The sequence below is a fragment of the Protobothrops mucrosquamatus genome, unplaced genomic scaffold (assembly GCF_001527695.2).
Source record: "Protobothrops mucrosquamatus isolate PMUCROS unplaced genomic scaffold, P.Mucros_1.0 scaffold2731, whole genome shotgun sequence".
Lineage (NCBI taxonomy): Eukaryota > Metazoa > Chordata > Lepidosauria > Squamata > Viperidae > Protobothrops > Protobothrops mucrosquamatus.
In genome coordinates, this window is record NW_015388773.1 from 353 (window position 1) to 19311 (window position 18959).

The 18959-nt window shown below is 44.7% G+C and overlaps 1 protein-coding gene across 1 annotated transcript; it reads left to right on the top strand.

Annotated features, from left to right (window-relative positions):
• Positions 1–210: 210 nt before the first annotated feature.
• Positions 211–18528, top strand: LOC107296279 (ubiquitin carboxyl-terminal hydrolase 46; the record flags this gene model as incomplete). The annotated part of the gene is made up of 5 exons (XM_015825625.1): positions 211–287; positions 2221–2304; positions 6135–6332; positions 11077–11155; positions 17976–18528. Coding segments are annotated over 5 exons (540 nt in total), but the record flags the coding sequence as incomplete, so codon positions are not given.
• Between the last annotated feature and the right edge of the window lie 431 nt (positions 18529–18959).

Here is an 18959-nt window from a genome sequence, read left to right on the forward strand (position 1 = left end):
GATGTTACCCAATCTGTGAATTTAGAAATTCATTTGGTAATATTTTGCGTTGGGGAAATTGGCTGCCCCTGTGCCTCCGTGATTCGGTAAGATCCAGTGAGACCTTCCTGATGTATTGACAGGATGAGAATCATTATTATAGGGTATCTAGCCTTAAATTAATATGTTGCAATGCTTTAAAATGCTGTTAAAATCTTGTTTTTGTGGCAGGTTAGCAGCAAAGATGAAGATTTTCTTGATCTCTCTGTTGATGTAGAACAGAATACATCCATAACTCACTGTTTAAGGTAAATACATTTTCACAATGACCAGCATCATTTCTGCTTTATGGTTATTAAATTTTAGTGGGATGTGAAAAGAAAAAAATTCTATAGGTGTTTCAGAATGATGTAGCACAGTGCTGGCGAACCTTTTAGAGACCGAGTGCCCAAACTGCAACCCAAAACCCACTTATGCATTGTCGGGTGCCGGGTGGGTCTGGCCCATTGGCTGGGTGTGGCCCACTGGGTGGGCGTGGCTGCGGTGGTAACGGCAGACTGGGTGGGACTAAAAAGTTTAATCAATCAATTTCAACTTTGCAAGATCTTTTTTTTCCCGCGAGAAGTTGAAATTGATTGATGGAACCTTTTTTTTTTTTTTTTGTACACAGCGGCGGAGGCCTAAAGCGAAAAGGTTTTATAAAACCCAGCTGAAGGCCTAGGACTGGGGCGATGGCGCTCGTGCCCACAGAGAGGGCTCTGAGTGCCGCCTCTGGCACCCGTGCCATACGTTCGCCACCACTGATGTAGCATAAGTCAAATAAAGAAGTATCACTGAAGCTTCTCTTGGCAGGCAGGAAGTTAAGTGAATGGATAATCACTTAAATATGAGACAACAGTGTAGGGCAGCGGCCAAAACAGCCAATGCAATCTTAGTTTGCATTAATAGAGGGATAGAATCAAGAGCACATGAAGTTCTAATACCGCTTTGCAAAGCCTTAGTAAGACCAGACTTGGAGTACTGCATCCAGTTCTGGTCGCCACGCTATAAAAAAGATGTTGAGATTCTGGAAAGAGTGCAGAGAAGAGCAACAAGAATGATTAGGGGGCTGGAGGCTAAAACGCACGAAGAACGGTTACAGGGATTGGGTATGTCCAATCTAATGAAAAGCAGGACTGGCAAGAAGGGATGACATCATAGCAATGTTCCAATATTTGAGGGGCTCCTACAAAGATGAGGGGGTCAAACTATTATCCAAGGCACCAGAAGGCAAGACAAGAAACAATGGGTGGAAACTAACCAAGGAGAGAAGCAACCCAGAACTAAGGAGAAATTTCCTAGTGGTAAGAGCAATCAACCAGTGGAACAGCTTGCCCTCAGAAGTTGTGGGTGCTCCATCACTGGAGGCTTTTAAGAAAAGATTGGCCGGTCACTTGTTTGAAATGGTATAGGGTGTCCTGCTTGAGGAGGGGGTTGGACTAGAAGACCTCCAAGTTCCCTTCCAACTCTATTCTATGTTTTAAGTCAGAGAATACATGGTGTAACAGAATATTTGGCAAAAGATTATACGTTTTTGAATGCCTCTGTTATTTGCTTCAGAGAAGTCCCGTCTATTGTAATAGGACTAGTCAGAATCAAACAGATGGGAATAACTCAAACACAAAAAGAAGCCCAACTAGGAAAGTCATCCATTATTTGTCAGACCAAAAGCCTTCTATTAAATAATGTAAAGTATTTGTTCCCAAGCTTTAGAAACTGGATTTATCATAGCATTTAATTATCCATTATACACCGTTGAATTAAATACCGTACAGGGGGTCCTCAACCACGAAATGTTTTTCTGATCCCGGACTCCATACTTTTGTAATGTTGGGCTGTCATTTTTCCAATGTCATCATCTAGTTTTTTACAGTTTGACAGTCTTGGGAAAATGCTAATAATTTTTATCTGGAATCTTTTATTATGGCTTTTTACTGTTTTTACGTGCATGTTTCTGTTTCATGCCTTGCTGGCTGTGCTAAATTGGGTAGCCATCTGTATTTGTCAAATAAATGAATCTGTATGTAGGAAGGAGAGAGTTCTACTACCCGCGCACTTCATTTGTATAAAAGCATCCTGTTTGTGCCTACGATTGCCTCAAGATAATTTCCCTACTCAACAACTGGCGTGAAGCTGCCATGAAGCCAGGCGTAATAAACCATTCACAGCCATCTAAAAATTGATACCTCTATTACTTTTCAGAGACTTCAGCAATACCGAAACGTTGTGTAGCGAACAGAAATACTACTGTGAGACCTGCTGCAGCAAACAGGAGGCTCAGAAACGGTATGTGAATATGCTTAAAAAGAATGAAACGTTGATTATATAGCAGTGGCCAAAATTGTGGAAACCTTTTGGGAAAAGTGTACAGTAGAAATGCCACCTTTAGTTAAGTTTCCACCCATTTTTCTTCTATTTTCTTTATAACTGTAGCCTTGTTCACTTAATAATACTATTTTACATCGCTTTCTGGGCAACCAGTCAACTCTTTGCACCATTACTTTAATTTTATTACGTTTTACAAGCTCACTAAATGAAAGAACACAAAAAAACCCCCAACCAACTTGATAGCGATCACATAACACACTGACACATGTCCTCCTCTCAGCTTCAATACGTGACATCGATAACTGAATCCTACTGTGATCTGATTGGCTCATTGCCAGAACAAGAGGACACCCGATTGGCTCTCTAAACACTCATGCTCATTGGCTACAATCAGATGAAAGAAAGCTATCTGATATCAACCTAAGCGAGTTTTGTTTCCTTTTTCTGGTTATTTGGCTATAGCAGCGGTTCTCAACCTATGGGTCGCGACCCCATTTGGGGTCGATCAACCATTTCACGGGGATCGCCAAGCAAGGCTGTCCGCCATTTTTTTCCCCTTTTCCGGCGGGTGCCTTACCTCCCTTGGGCTGGGCCAGCTGGTGGTCGGCCTGCTCCGTCTCTGCTGCTTGCCAGCTACGCCTCGGCCGGCGCAGGGGGCGGAACCACGCATGCGTGGCGCTCCCGGGCAGGGAAAGTCCTCGACTTACGACCGGTTGGGTAGTCCTCGACTTACGACCGGTTGGGGGTCGCGGCATTAAAAAGGTTGAGAACCACTGGGCTATAGCTTTTCATAGAATGCAGTACAGATAATTGAACAAACTATGTTGCATTACATTCTTGATTAAATTATCTTTCCATTGATATATAATTTTATGGTACTACTCCCCAAAAAAAGTGGTGTCATTAGCCATCAAACCTCAAAAATACACTTTTCCCAAAAGGTTTCCACAATTTTGGCCACGACTATAAATGTATTCTAGCTTAAGAGAGATACGTTTGCTTGTTTTTTTGACAGTATATTATTTTTCTCTTTGGTTCTCTCTGTTTCAAGATATGAAAAATCTAAGTGTTGGGATGGTTTATATGAGGGAAAAGATTTCAATATATAAGTGTAATTAACTCTTAAGAAAATTTTAACAGGTAAAAATGTTTTCTTTTGAATATTGTGGGGAAAATAAATTTAAATGAGAACTTTAAAAACAAGATCCATGATAAGATGATCTAGATGATGAATTAGAAAAAGAAGCTCAATAATGAGGTGTAGGTTATTCGTGGATATTTAATTGTTATCTTCTAAAATTATCAAGAAATGTGCTAATTTAAGGTTGATAAAAGAGAATATTATTGGAAGGAAAGCTACTATGTGGAATATGGAACTATAGAAACTAACTGTTATTGATTATTTGTAAATACAAACCCAGACAACACACTGTTTACCAAATATTGATGGTGATATGTAAAAAAAACAATAAAACATATTAAAAAAAAAGAAATTGTATGTGAAAGAGGGTTGCCTCATCACCATGCAGCTTCAGTTGATTTTCAAGCAGCAATTAAAGCAAATTGAAATCTTTTTGGCTTTAGGTCCTTGCTGAAGACCCAGTATTTTTACTGTGGTTTCCTCAACATAAGTTGGAATAACATTTCAGATAATAGCAATAGCACTTAGACTTATATACCGCTTCATAGCCCTCTTTAAGCGGTTTACAGAGTCAGCCTATTGCCCCCAACTATCTGGGTCCTCATTTTACCGACCTCAGAAGGATGGAAGGCTGAGTAAACCTTGAGCTGGTCAGGATCGAACTGCTGACAGTGGGCAAAGTCTGCTTCCTAATGCTGCATTCTAACCACTGAGCCACCACAGCATCACAGATAAAGCTTGGTTCTGCCTGTTTTGTTAAAGTATCTGTTTACATAAAGTTTTATTTGTTTCTGCCTATATTTGTCCAGAATTCCTTACTATACAACTTCTAAATCCAGCTTCTTTTCGCCCCCGAATTCCCTGTTGTCTTCTGGATCCTGAATCTGTAGGTCTGTTACTTAAGATTGTAGACCTGTTCATTAGGATGTGCTTCCTAACCAAATTCATAGGCATCCAGAATGGAAACTGTTTGTGTTAGTCATTCAGAACTTCCATTGATGTATTTACTGGTCTGTTGGCTGCAATAAAAAACAATTTTATTTTCCTCAGGACACAAAGACATGTATGGTCATTAGAATGGCTAAATTTATTGTTCAGCTGAGAACGTGTTTTATAGAGGTCATTAAGGGAACCTGTAAACGTTATGCATTATCTAAACCTGTGTTTCTCAACCTCAGATATGTGGACTTTAAGAATTCTCCAGGCAGCAATTTTACCTCACTTTTATCTTTTCATTTATCTTACCTTACTGTATCTCATCTTACTTCTTTTTAATTCTCCTTTAGTGAAGTTGATCTCATTGTTTGTTGATAGTCAATTGACTAGTCAAGTTGTCCAATACGATATGACAGCCGTTCATGGAAGATTGTAGGAGGAACAAAAACACAAATGTTTCGTTCTTTTCCTTGGTGGTAATAGCAGCCTAACACGGTTCTCCTTCCAAGTAGCTCTCAAAATTTGGTTCTCCACACGCAGGAGAATGAGATGGTGGAGCCATTAAATCAGACATACTTCCTGAAGAGAAAAAACAACAACATTACCATGACAGAGAAGTCAAATGATATGTCCAGCCTGCATTTCCAGTTCAAGTTTTCTTGAATGTTCAAATTGATTCATCTCTAACTGTGGTGCTTTGGAGGAGGGGGTGAGGAGAGGAGATAAACTATTTTATTTTGGACAGCTGTAGATTTTGTTTTAAAGGAAGTGTGAAGTTTTCTTTTGAACAAACTACTTTTTTTTAAAAAAAAAGTGCTAATTATTATGGAGATGAAGAGAAAAGACACAGGTTTGAAGTATAACTTTAATGTCAGATAAAAGTAAATTATTCCCCTAGCCCAGGGGTAGGCAACCTTGGCTCTTTTATGACTCGTGGACTTCAATTCCCAGAATTCCTGAGCCAGCCATGCTGAGGGGAAAGGGAGAGGTTTCCAAGCTGAGCCATGCTGGCTCAGGAATTCTGGGAGTTGAAGTCCACGAGTCATAAAAGAGCCAAGGTTGCCTACCCCTGCCCTAGCCCACTAGTAGATAAAATGCTGTCTCTGCAGCTTTCTCAAAACTGATGCCCTCCAGATATATTGGAATTACAACATCCAAAATTCCTAACCACTATGCCCAAGGTGCCTCATGGTTATGAGCGTCCCAAAACACCCAGAAGGTCTCCAGTTAGGGCAGTGGTTCTCAACCTGTGGGTCGGGACCCCATTTGGGGTCGATCGACCATTTCACGGGGGTCGCCAAGCAAGGCTGTCCGCCATTTTTTTTGTGCGCCATTTTTTTTGTCCGCCATTTTTTCCCCCTTTTCCAGCGGGTGCCTTACCTCCCTTGGGCTGGGCCAGCTGGTGGTCGGCTTGCTCCGTCTCTGCCGCTTGCCAGCTACGCCTCGGCCGGCGCAGGGGGCGGAACCACGCATGTGCGGTGCTCCCGGGCAGGGAAAGTCCTCGACTTACGACCGGTTGGGCAGTCCTCGACTTATGACCGGTTTAGTCCTCGACTTATGACCGGTTTAGTCCTCGACTTACGACCGGTTTAGTCCTCAACTTACGACCAGTTGGGGTCGCGGCATTAAAAAGGTTGAGAACCACTGAGTTAGGGGAAAGCAGATTAGAGGGAGTCAACCTTCATTCCGCATTCCTCTTTCGGCTTTGTAGGATGAGAGTTAAGAAGCTGCCGATGATCCTCGCCTTGCACCTGAAGCGGTTCAAGTACATGGAGCAGCTACACCGATACACAAAGCTCTCTTACCGAGTGGTGTTCCCCCTGGAGCTGCGACTCTTCAACACATCGGGGGAGGCCATCAACCTGGACCGTATGTATGACTTGGTGGCTGTTGTCGTTCACTGTGGCAGGTAAGTTGCACTCTGTGTTCTGCCAGGAAATAAACCTTTTGTAAGGAATATGAGTTTTACCCAGCTTTTCAATCCGGAAGCCAAAATAAGGTTCCCTTCTCTTGCACCGAAGATTTTTTTTATCTATCCGGGGATAGCTGAGGCATTCAAAAGTAGGCAAGCTTATAAAGTTAAAATAGCAAGAGCGCTTATCTACCGCGTCACGGTGCTTTACATCCCTCTCTAAGTGGTTTACAGAGTCAGTCTATTGACCCCAACAACCTGGGTCCTCATTTTATCGACCTCGGAAGGATGGAAAGCTGAGTCAGCCTTGAGCCGTTCAGAATCGAACTGCTGGCAATCAGCAGAGTTAGCCTGCAATATTGCATTCTAAGCACTGCGCCCACCAGGGCTCTTTCGATGGTCCTGTAGGCCTTTGGGAGTTTGTAATATTCATTCATTCATTCATTCATTCATTCAAGGAGATAGCTTGGTTGTGTAGAAAGAGAGAAAGAAAAGGGAATTAGCCTGCTCAGATTTTTAGAAGGAAGAGGTATATTAATCTTTTTTAAAAAAAATCCCATCTGCATCTTAGTGGGAATAAAAGGAATGAGAAGGTTCCTTTTCCATATTCCGTTGGTATACAATTCCCACATGTGTCACTGTTCTGTTCCTTCATTTTTGTATAGAAGGGGCACCAATTTTGTGCATCCCCTAGCACAGGGGAAGGCAACCTTGGCTCTTTTATGACTCGTGGACTTCAACTCCCAGAATTCCTGAGCCAGCATGAGGGAACTATGGCCCCTTCATGACTTGTGGACTTCAGCTCCCAGAATTCCTGAGCCAGCATGGCTCAGCTTGGAAACCTCTCCCTTTCCCCTCAGCATGGCTGGCTCAGGAATTCTGGGAGTTGAAGTCCACGAGTCATAAAAGAGCCAAGGTTGCCTACCCCTGCTCTAGCAGTTGCACACCATATTTGTGTATGAGGAGAATCTGGCTGCCAGATTTCGTTTCTTTGCATAAACACAAGGTCACACTAAACATAGCTTGTGTAGTAACCTCAGCGTTACTCCCATGTAGTTATAAAATATTCAGGAGTGGAAATGAGCTAACTTAAAAGACTAACTGATCCCTTTTGCACATTCCCCAAAATTAGACAATCTGTCCCATCGTGAAAGCATCAAATGGTGCCTTCTACCCAGTGCAGGAACACAGCTTAGCTGATAACAGCTGTCAGGGAGATGTTTTCTACATCAATGCTATCTTATCTTTTAAAGGAGTACAGTGAGAAGGAAGGGAAGGGATATTTTGTCTGTGCTGGAGACAAATAGCTGAGGAAAGACACACTCATTTTGTGCTTTGCTTTTAAGACTTCTTCAGACAACTGATGACTGATTGCTTAAGTGCAAAACATTGGACTAGATTTTCTGGTCTCATCCTGACAAACAGGAAAATAGCTATTTCCGAGCAGTTAATGTAGGCACAGTTCTGATTTTCAATCCAAAATGCCTGATTTTTCTGCAGGTCACACACTTTTTTTTTCTCCGTTGGCTGGTGTGGGGCTCAGGGGCTCAAGAGTTCGGCAAATTAGAGGCCAACAAGGGCTCTTAATGAATTCAAATCTCCGCCATCTTATTCCCGGCATTAAAGACACCAACATTACGAGTCGGTATCCAAAGCGTGAGATACCGACTCGTAAATGTTGGTGTCTTTAATGCCGGGAATAAGATGGCGGAGATTTGAATTCATTAAGAGCCCTTGTTAAAAAATATGGTCCTGTGTGCAAGCTGGGGGCTGAAAGATGAATGAGTAACGAAGTCGCAGAACATCCCATTAAAACTAAAATAAAATGCTTACGCTAATAATTGATCTGGATACAGATAAGCTTACTTACCATTCAATTGTGGCCGGTGTTCGTTGTATTCAGAGTCTAAGCTAGGTTTATGAAGAGATCCCTGAACACAGAGAAAACTCACTGCTGTCTCAACTATGGGAGGGAAGCCAAAAAAAAGGACACTTCCTGTGTGGTTAAATCCAGAGATTTATTTCACCAACAATAAGTCAGGGGATAAATAGTCACAGGACCAGCATGTGAAGCTCTGTCCCTCCATCTGTCTCACGTCACTGGTCCTGTCAGTCCAAATAACTACTTAATGCAAAGAGATGGTTCAGTCCCCCACAGAAATAAAGATTCAAATGTCATGTTTCAGTGAAGAGCAGTCCCCCCCCCATTTTAAATGGTCTTTTTAAAACAGTGGTTCTCAACCTGTGGGTCAGGACCCCATTTGGGGTCGATAGACCATTTCACGGGGGTCGCCAAGCAAGGCTGTCTGCCATTTTTTTTGTCCGCCATTTTTTCCCCCTTTTCCGGCGGGTGCCTTACCTCCCTTGGGCTGGGCCAGCTGGTGGTCGGCCTGCTCCGTCTCTGCCGCTTACTAGCTACGCCTCGGCCGGCGCAGGGGGCGGAACCTCGCATGTGCAGCGCTCCCGGGCAGGGAAAGTCCTCGACTTACGACCGGTTGGGTAGTCCTTGACTTACGACCGGTTTAGTCCTCGACTTACGACCGGTTGGGGTCGCGGCATTAAAAAGGTTGAGAACCACTGTTTTAAAAGGTCAGAAACTCTTATGGCCAAGCAGCATGACATGGCGAATCAGCTCTGGGAGAAAACCTTGCATATTTTTTTTTGAAACCTCTTTCCCTCAGGCAGTCCCGGGGGGTGTGTGTAAGCAAAGAGTGGATAGAAATAATGAGAACGTGAGGAATATATTTGTTTTATTTATTTATTGTACAATCTATACCGCCCGCGTAAAGAACTCTGGGGCTTTGAAGCACAAGAGACACCAACTAATGATGGGGAACAGCTACGAGGGCAAGAAGATAGATTCTCCGGGGGGGAAAGGCCTGTTCAGTGCCAACTGCAAAAATTGGAGCCAGCTCTGGCTAGAAAACAAGAATAATAAACAACTGAATCTGTCTGCAAAGGGTTGCTTAACCCAGTAGGGTGGCTGGGAGGAAGCTGGCCTCACAGCTTTGGCTATGTGCACTGTTTTAAAAAGGGCAGCTGAGCGTGCTGTATAAAAACATTCCTGTACACTGGAGACTAGATGTTAGATGTGATGTTTAAAGAGCCATTTGTTTTTGTTTTATTTTTCTGTACCGTAACTGAGTCTGGACTGCCCCCCTCTCCTTACTCAGCTCAGCCTGGTCAAGCAATCCTGAAACTGTGCTGGTGCTTTTTCCGGTCCCTTGAAAAATGTTGATCCTTGCAGAAGAGCCCTACTATTATAATTATAATAATAATAATAATAATAATAATAATAATAATAATAATAATAATAATGATGATGATGATGATGATGATGATGATGATGATGATGATGATGATGATGATGATTGATGATGATGATGATGATGATGATGATGATGATGATGATGATGATAATAATAATAATAATAATAATAATAATAATAATAATAATAATAATAATAAAAAAAGTTGGAAGGGACCTTGGAGGTCATTGAGTTCAACCCCCTGCTCAGGCAGGAAACCTACACCATTTCGGACAAATGGCTGTCCAGTCTCTAATAATAATAATAATAATAATAATAATAATAATAATAACAACAACAACAATAATAATAATAATAATGATGATGATGATGATGATAATGATAAAGTTGGAAGGTGCCTTGGAGGTCATCTAGTCCAACCCCTTACTCAGGCAGAAAACCCTACACCATTTCGGACAAATGGCTGTCCAGTCTCTTCTTAAAAACTTCCAGTGCTGGAGCATTCACCGCTTCTGGAGGGAGGTTGTTCCACTGGTTAATTGTTCTAACTGTCAGGAAGTTTCTCCTTAGTTCTAGGTTGCTTCTCTCCTTGATTAGTTTCCATCTGTTGCTTTTTGTCCTGCCTTCAGGTGCTTTGGAGAATAGCTTGACTCCCTCTCCTTCGTGGGGCAGCCCCTGAGATATTGGAACACTGCTATCATGTCCCCCCTCGTCCTTCTCTTCATTAAACTAGACATACCCAATTCCAGCAACCGTTCCTCATATGTTTTAGCCTCCAGTCCCCTAATCATCTTTGTTGCTCTTCTCTGTACTCTTTCTAGAGTCTCAACATCTTTTTTACATTGTGGTGACCAAAACTGGATGCAGTATTTCAAGTGTGGCCTTACCAAGGCATTGTAAAATGGTATTAATACTTCACGTTATCTTGATTCTATCCCTCTGTTAATGCAGCCCAGCACTGTGTTGGCCTTTTTGGCAGCTGCAGCACACGGCTGGCTCATATTTAAGTGATTGTCCACTAGGACAATTAGACTTTAGTCTCCCTGTGTCTGATACATTCAGCGGCTGTTTGATGGGATTTAGTATTATGAAGGTTGACTCGAAGTACATGTGCGCATAGACACACACACCTTCCCTCCCATGTCTTCACTTTTTGGCCCACTTGCCATTGGAACATTGATGGTACCAAATTGAACATGGAGACTCATATGGAGAACATCACCTGTAGACCTGCGCACTTGTGTGTGAAAGAAAGAGCGAGAACAGGATTCAGTGTCACCCTTGGCTTCTAGGGAGAAGGGAAAGTCAACACGGATATTTTGCTCCGTTACTTTTGTGTTTAGAAAATTCTCCAGTATTTTGGTTTTATATTTTAATTTGTGGGGTGTTTTTTTTCCTTCCTTCCTTCCTTCCTTCCTTCCTTCCTTCCTTCCTTCCTTCCTTCCTTCCTTCCTTCCTTCCTTCCTTTTCAGTGGCCCTAACCGTGGACACTATATCACCATTGTGAAAAGTCATGGCTTCTGGCTATTGTTTGATGATGATATTGTAGAGGTGAGTAAATTGACTACTTTAAGCAAACCTACTGAGCCTTAATTTAGCCCAGGGGCAGGCAACCTTGGCTCTTTTATGACTCGTGGACTTCAACTCCCAGAATTCTTGAGCTAGCCATGCTGAGGGGAAAGGGGAAGATTTCCATGCTGAGCCATGCTGGCTCAGGAATTCTGAGAGTTGAAGTCCACGAGTCATAAAAGAGCCAAGGTTGCCTACCCCTGATTTAGCCTGTTTATGCACTGCAGCATTTCATTTGCTGAAAGTAAAATCCTTATTATTCCAATCTAAGGCGGCCTTTCTCTATCTTGTCAACTTTAAGATGTGTGGATTCCAACTCCCAGAATTCCTCAGCCAGCTTAATGGATAACAGTAATAATATCCCTCTTTCCCTTGTGATTTGGAGCGACCCGTGTCTTCCATGTTTTTTTCAGCACTGCCTTCAGGGACTGATAAAAAAAAAAGTCAAGATGGCAGCTAGAACACAGGTAGTCCTCAATTTAGGAATAGTTGCCGAGCAACTATTCAAAGTTACCTCCGCATGGCCACTGACAACCTAAGTTGTCAAAGTTCTAACAGCCACTCCCCTCCCCCTCCCGGGCTGTGTAATCACAGTGTAGGTCCTTGGCAACTAGCCGACATTTACGACCGTTCGTAACAACCCACGTCCTTGATCATGATTTACATTTTTGCTGCAAACGAACATTTAATTTGGCTTCCAGCAAAGATCACCCACGGCGGACATGGATTTGCTTATATTTACTGTCTTCCCTTAACACCTTTGGTGGCATTTGTCAAATGACTGCAGTGATTCATTTAATGACCACCATAAAAACGTAAAATAGGGTGTGGTCATTTATTGACCCTCTTAATAACCAGCATAATCTATGACTGTAATTTCAGCCTCGTTTACAGTCGTAAGTCGACGACTATCTGTAGTGCAGTCAACGCAGACATTGGTAATGTTGTTGCAGCCATACCTAGGCACCATTTTTTTTGTTACAGCACTTTTTTGACCATACCACGTGGATACCACTAGTCCTTTACAACAGTTTGTAGCTCCGTCTTATAACTCCGGCTTGCTAATCGAAGTTCCATCTTGGAAGTTTTAATGATGACTTTGTCTGCTTTGTATTTATCAGATCACCCTCTGAACATCACATGCAGAAGGGCTGCAAAATGTCCTACAGCTGCCCTTGTTTTAGTCAGAGTAATATCTTAATTTGAGGATTATGTAAACAAAAATATGTTTTGTGTTGTTTTATGTCTCGTCACATGTCACTGACCGCCATAATGTTTTTGAATCAGGAATCATTATACCAAGATACCACCGTTACGAAGGGAAAAAGAGGCAAAAGTTGTTTTTTTCCCCTAAGAATCAGTTGAATTCACACAAAAGAGTCTTGGATTAAACAAACCTTAATAAAGTTTGAGTTGTCAGACGTTCAGACCAGGAATAGTCCAAAGAGCTCAGCTGTTCACAATTTTTCCAGCCATGAGGGAGAAATACATGTATATGTATTGCAAGTACGAAGTTTGTGGAAAGAGCTAACTGTTTTGTACCTGGTTGTCTAGGCCAGATCACATTGCTAAAATCATGATATCAGTTCCTGAAACTTTTGATAGCTTCTCTCTTTTCTTTTCTCCCCTTAGAAAATTGATGCACAAGCTATTGAAGAATTCTATGGCCTTNATACCATTTCAGACAAATGGCTGTCCAGTCTCTTCTTAAAAACTTCCAGTGTTGGAGCATTCACCGCTTCTGGAGGCAGGTTGTTCCACTGGTTAATTGTTCTAACTGTCAGGAAGTTTCTCCTTAGTTCTAGGTTGCTTCTCTCCTTGATTAGTTTCCATCCATTGCTTCTTGTCCTGCCTTCAGGCGCTTTGGAGAACAGCTTGACTCCCTCTTCTTTGAGGCAGCCCCTGAGATATTGGAACACTGCTATCATGTCCCCCCTCGTCCTTCTCTTCATTAAACTAGACCAGGGGTAGGCAACCCAAAACACTCAAAGAGCCACTTGGACTCGTTTCCCACAGAAAAAAAAACACTGGGAGCCGCAAAACCCTTTTGATATCTAAAATGAAGATAACACTGCATATATCCTGTTTTACCTTTTATGTATTTATATGTATGTATGTATGTATGTGTTTGTGTGTGTATATATAAAATAAAGGTAAAAAAGGATATATGCATTGTTACCTTCATTTTAGATGTCAAAAGGGTCTCTCTGTCTCTCTCTTTCCTCTATTTCTCTTTCCTCTCTCTTTCCTCTCTTTTTTCTTTCCTCTTTTTCTCTTTCCTCTCCCCCTCTCACTTTCTCTCTCTCTTTCCTTTCTCTCTTTCATCTTTCTCTCTTTCCTCTCTCTTTCCTATTTCTCTTTCTCTCTTTCCTCTCTGTCTCTTTTCTCTCTCTTTCTCTCCTCTTTCCTCTCTTTCCTCAATCTTTTTTCTCTTTCTTTCCCTCTTTCCTCTCTTTTTCTCTTTCCTCTCCCCCTCTTTCTCTCTCTCCTCTCCCTCTTTCTCTCCCTTTCTTTCTCTTTCCTCTCCCCCTCTTTCCTTTCTTTTTCTCTTTCCTCTCCCCCTCTTTCTCTTTCCTCTCCCTCTTTCCTCTCCCTCTTTCTCTCCCTTTCTTTCTCTTTCCTCTCTCCTCTTTCTCTCTCTCTTTCCTCTTTCTCTCTTTCCTCTCTCTCTCTCTCTGTCTTTCTTTCCTCTTTCTCTTTCCTCTTTCTCGGGTGGGGAGGGGGAGCAGGATGGGAGGCAGCGGTGGCGGTGGTGGCAGCCATTGCTGCATCGTCAGGGTTCCCCGCCGCCACCCCCGGCCCGGCCGCCACCCCCACCGTGTCCTCAGCCGAACGGGCGGGGAGGGGGAGAAGGACGGGAGACAGCGTTGGCGGCGGCACTGCAACTTCGTCGGGGTTCCCCGCTGCCGCCCCCGGCCCGACCGCCGCCCTCGCCGGTACTCTACGCTGCCCTGCCTTGCCCTCTGCCCATCAATGGAGCCGCGGTGGAGGCAGCGCCCGCCCGAGCTGCCTGGGGGGCACCAGGAGGAAGGAGAGGAGGAGGGCGAGGAAGCCGCTGCCCCAGCCGGGACTCCGCGCTGCCTGGCCTTGCCCTCCGCCATCTGATGGAGCCGTGGTGGGGGTTGGGGCTGCGCGGCCCCTGCCAGCCCAGCTGCTCCCCCCTGGCACCCTTCTTGCCCCGGCACCCGCCTGAGCCGCCTTGGTGGCAGCAGGAGGAAAAAGGGGAGGAGGAAGAGAAGGGCAAGGAAGCCGCCACCAGCGCCAGGCCCCAGGAGGCGGCTCTCCTCTCCTACCTCGCCCTCCGCCCATCCGATTAAGCCGCGGTGGGGGCTGGTGCTGCGCGGCCTGCCAGCCCCTCCGCCAGCTCGGCTGCTCCCCCCCAGGCACCCCTCTTCCTCCCGGCGCCCGCCCGAGCCGCCTTGGAGGCGGCAGGAGGAAGGAGAGGAGAAGGGCGAGAAAACCGCTGCTGCCGTCCCAGCCGCGACTCCGCGCTGCTTGGCCTCGCCCTTTGCCCATTCAATGAAGCCGCGGTGGGGGCTGGGGCCACGCGGCCCGCTAGCCCCTCCGCCAGCTCGGCTGCTCCCCCCCAGGCACCCCTCTTCCTCCCGGCGCCCGCCCGAGCCGCCTTGGAGGCAGCAGGAGGAAGGAGAGGTGAAGGGCGAGAAAACCGCTGCCGCCGTTTCAGCCATGACTCCGCGCTGCCCGACCTCGCCCTCCGCCCATTCGATGGAGCCGCGGTGGGGGCTGGGCCCACGCGGCCCGCTAGCCCCTCCGCCAGCCCGGCTGCTCCTCCCAGGCAACCCTCTTGCCCCGGCGCCCACCCGAGCCGCCTTGGGGGCAACAGGAGGAAGAAGGGGAGGAGGAAGAGGATGGCAAGGAAGCCGCCGCCAGCGCTGGGCCCCAGGAGGCAGCTCTCCTCTCCTACCTTTGCTGAATCTCCTTCCTTCCCGGCAGCCTGGACTCCGGCGCGCCTTCCTGGCCAGCGGGTCCAAAGGGTCGGGCTGGCTGGGGATCGCAGGGGCTGGTCTCCCTTGGGCCGCAGCTTGCGGGAGGGCTGTCCCGTTCAGCGGAGCCTCCAGCGGGCCGCTCCCATCAGGGATCCCGGGGCTTCCCCGGGCGGCTTCAAGGCCACGAGGCCCTGGCCACGCTTCTCCCAGGGGGTGGGGCACCCGGGCACAGGGCCAATCAGGAGCCCTGCAGGAGGTAAGTCCGCCTGAGAGAGAGAAGGGAAGCGAAAGTGCCTCTCTGTCTCTCTCTCTGCAAATGGCGGAGGAGGCTCCGGAGCCGCAGGTGATGGCTCAAAGAGCCGCATGCGGCTCCGGAGCCGCGGGTTGCCGACCCGTGAACTAGACATACCCAATTCCAGCAACCGTTCCTTATATGCTTTAGCCTCCAGTCCCCTGATCATCTTTGTTGCTCTTCTCTGTACTCTTTCTAGAATCTCAGCATCTTTTTTACATCGTGGTGACCAAAACTGGATGCAGTATTCCAAGTGTGGCCTTACCAAGGCATTGTAAAGTGGTATTAACACTTCACGTGATCTTGATTCTATCCCTCTGTTAATGCAGCCCAGCACTGTGTTGGCCTTTTTGGCAGCTGCAGCACACGGCTGGCTCATATTTAAGTGATTGTCCACTAGGACAATTAGACTTTAGTCTCCCTGTGTCTGTTTGATACATTCAGGGGCTGTTTGGTGGGATTTAGTATTATGAAGGTTGACTCGAAGTACATGTGCGCGTAGACACACACACCTTCCCTCCCATGTCTTTACTTTTTGGCCCACTCGCCATTGGAACATTGGTGGTACCAAACTGAACATGGAGGCTCATATGGAGAACATCCCCTGTAGACCTGCGCACTTGTGTGTGAAAGAAAGAGCGAGAACAGGATTCAGTGTCACCCTTGGCTTCTAGGGAGAAGGGAAAGTCAACACGGATATTTTGTTTCGTTACTTTTGTGTTTAGAAAATTCTCCAGTATTTTGGTTTTATATTTTAATTTGTGGGGTGTTTTTTTTCCTTCCTTCCTTCCTTCCTTCCTTCCTTCCTTCCTTCCTTCCTTCCTTCCTTCCTTTTCAGTGGCCCTAACCGTGGACACTATATCACCATTGTGAAAAGTCATGGCTTCTGGCTATTGTTTGATGATGATATTGTAGAGGTGAGTAAATTGACTACTTCAAGCAAACCTACTGAGCCTTAATTTAGCCCAGGGGTAGGCAACCTTGGCTCTTTTATGACTCGTGGACTTCAACTCCCAGAATTCCTGAGCCAGCCATACTGAGGGGAAAGGGAGAGGTTTCCATGCTGAGCCATGCTGGCTCAGGAATTCTGGGAGTTGAAGTCCACGAGTCATAAAAGAGCCAAGGTTGCCTACCCCTGATTTAGCCTGTTTATGCACTGCAGCATTTCATTTGCTGAAAGTAAAATCCTTATTATTCCAATCTAAGGCGGCCTTTCTCTACCTTGTCAACTTTAAGATGTGTGGATTCCAACTCCCAGAATTCCTCAGCCAGCTTAATGGATAACAGTAATATCCCTCTTTCCCCGGTGATTTGGAGGGACCCGTGTCTTCCATGTTTTTTTCAGCACTGCCTTCAGGGACTGATAAAAAAAAAATCAAGATGGCAGCTAGAACACAGGTAGTCCTCAATTTAGGAACAGTTGCCTAGCAACTATTCAAAGTTACCTCCGCATGGCCACTGACAACCTAAGTTGTCAAAGTTCTAACAGCCACTCCCCTCCCCCTCCTGGGCTGTGTAATCACAGTGTAGGTCCTTGGCAACTAGCCGACATTTACGACCGTTCGTAACAACCCACGTCCTTGATCATGATTTACATTTTTGCTGCAAACGAACATTTAATTTGGCTTCCAGCAAAGATCACCCACGGCGGACATGGATTTGCTTATATTTACTGTCTTCCCTTAACACCTTTGGTGGCATTTGTCAAATGACTGCAGTGATTCATTTAATGACCACCATAAAAACGTAAAATAGGGTGTGGTCATTTATTGACCCTCTTAATAACCAGCATAATCTATGACTGTAATTTCAGCCTCGTTTACAGTCGTAAGTCGAAGACTATCTGTGGTGCAGTCAATGCAGACATTTGTAATGTTGTTGCAGCCATACCTGTGCACCATTTGTTTTGTTACAGCATTTTTTTGACCATATCACGTGGATACCACTAGTCCTTTACAACAGTTTGTAGCTCCGTCTTATAACTCCAGCTTGCTAATCGAAGTTCCATCTTGGAAGTTTTAATGATGACTTTGTCTGCTTTGTATTTATCAGATCACCCTCTGAACATCACATGCAGAAGGGCTGCAAAATGTCCTACAGCTGCCCTTGTTTTAGTCAGAGTAATATCTTAATTTGAGGATTATGTAAACAAAAATATGTTTTGTGTTGTTTTATGTCTCGTCACATGTCACTGACCGCCATAATGTTTTTGAATCAGGAATCATTATACCAAGATACCACCGTTACGAAGGGAAAAAGAGGCAAAAGTTGTTTTTTCCCCCTAAGAATCAGTTGAATTCACACAAAAGAGTCTTGGATTAAACAAACCTTAATAAAGTTTGAGTTGTCCGACGTTCAGACCAGGAATAGTCCAAAGAGCTCAGCTGTTCACAATTTTTCCAACCATGAGGGAGAAATACATGTATATGTATTGCAAGTACGAAGTTTGTGGAAAGAGCTAACTGTTTTGTACCTGGTTGTCTAGGCCAGATCACATTGCTAAAATCATGATATCAGTTCCTGAAACTTTTGATAGCTTCTCTCTTTTCTTTTCTCCCCTTAGAAAATTGATGCACAAGCTATTGAAGAATTCTATGGCCTTACTTCTGATATATCAAAGAATTCAGAATCTGGATATATTTTATTTTACCAGTCAAGGGAATGATTCAGGAAGACTGTGACTTTCTCCATACTAGAGTGGATCCTGACCAACACTGTTAAATGACTACTCTGTAGACCTGACCAATACAGCCCATGCAGGATCATTGCTTACTCATTGACTAAAACTCCTAACTTATGTCTAGAAGCTTCTCCCATCTTAAGTCATCAAGAAAAAGAACAAATGTATAGAGACTCATGTTCATCAGATGAATCCACTGAATTGAGGTATAATGTGGAATAGATGCTTACGTCGCCACTAAGGACCATTTCCTTCCATTCCTTTTCAGCAGCGATTTTTCAGACTGTTCTATGTGGAATTAATTGAATTTCTTAGAAGATCCATGAGTGTTTTCAGATCACTCCAAATGAGAGCAATCTATAAGGTATCGACTAAGGGGGTCTACGACAATTTGCTGCAGCCAGCTCGCCCCAGCCAATTTGCCGTGGGACGAGTTGCACTCATATCAAAGAAATAGAAATAAAATCATTAGAGGATGCTAAAGGTGGGACAAAACGAAACGTGAATGACAAAACTTAACATAATTTTAAACTATTTAATTATTCAGATTAAATTGAATCGGTCCACATGTCTATGGAGGTTCTCACTCCATCCAGGTCGTGGTTGTCCCAAAGATGCTTTTTTCAAGAGGCAACTGGACTTTCTTGTTTTTCTTTGAAGATGTTTCACTTCTCATCCAAGGAACTTCTTCAGCTCTGACTGGATGGTGGGGAGTGGAAGGATTTATACTCCTTGCAGACAGCTGGTCATTGGCGTTCCTTTAGAGAGTCGTTGAAACCATTCTGGAGGATTACCTGTGTCCTCAGGGTCACCTGAGTAGTGCAAATGGGTGTGTGGAGCCTTCTTGACTTGCAGGGTGTTTCCCTT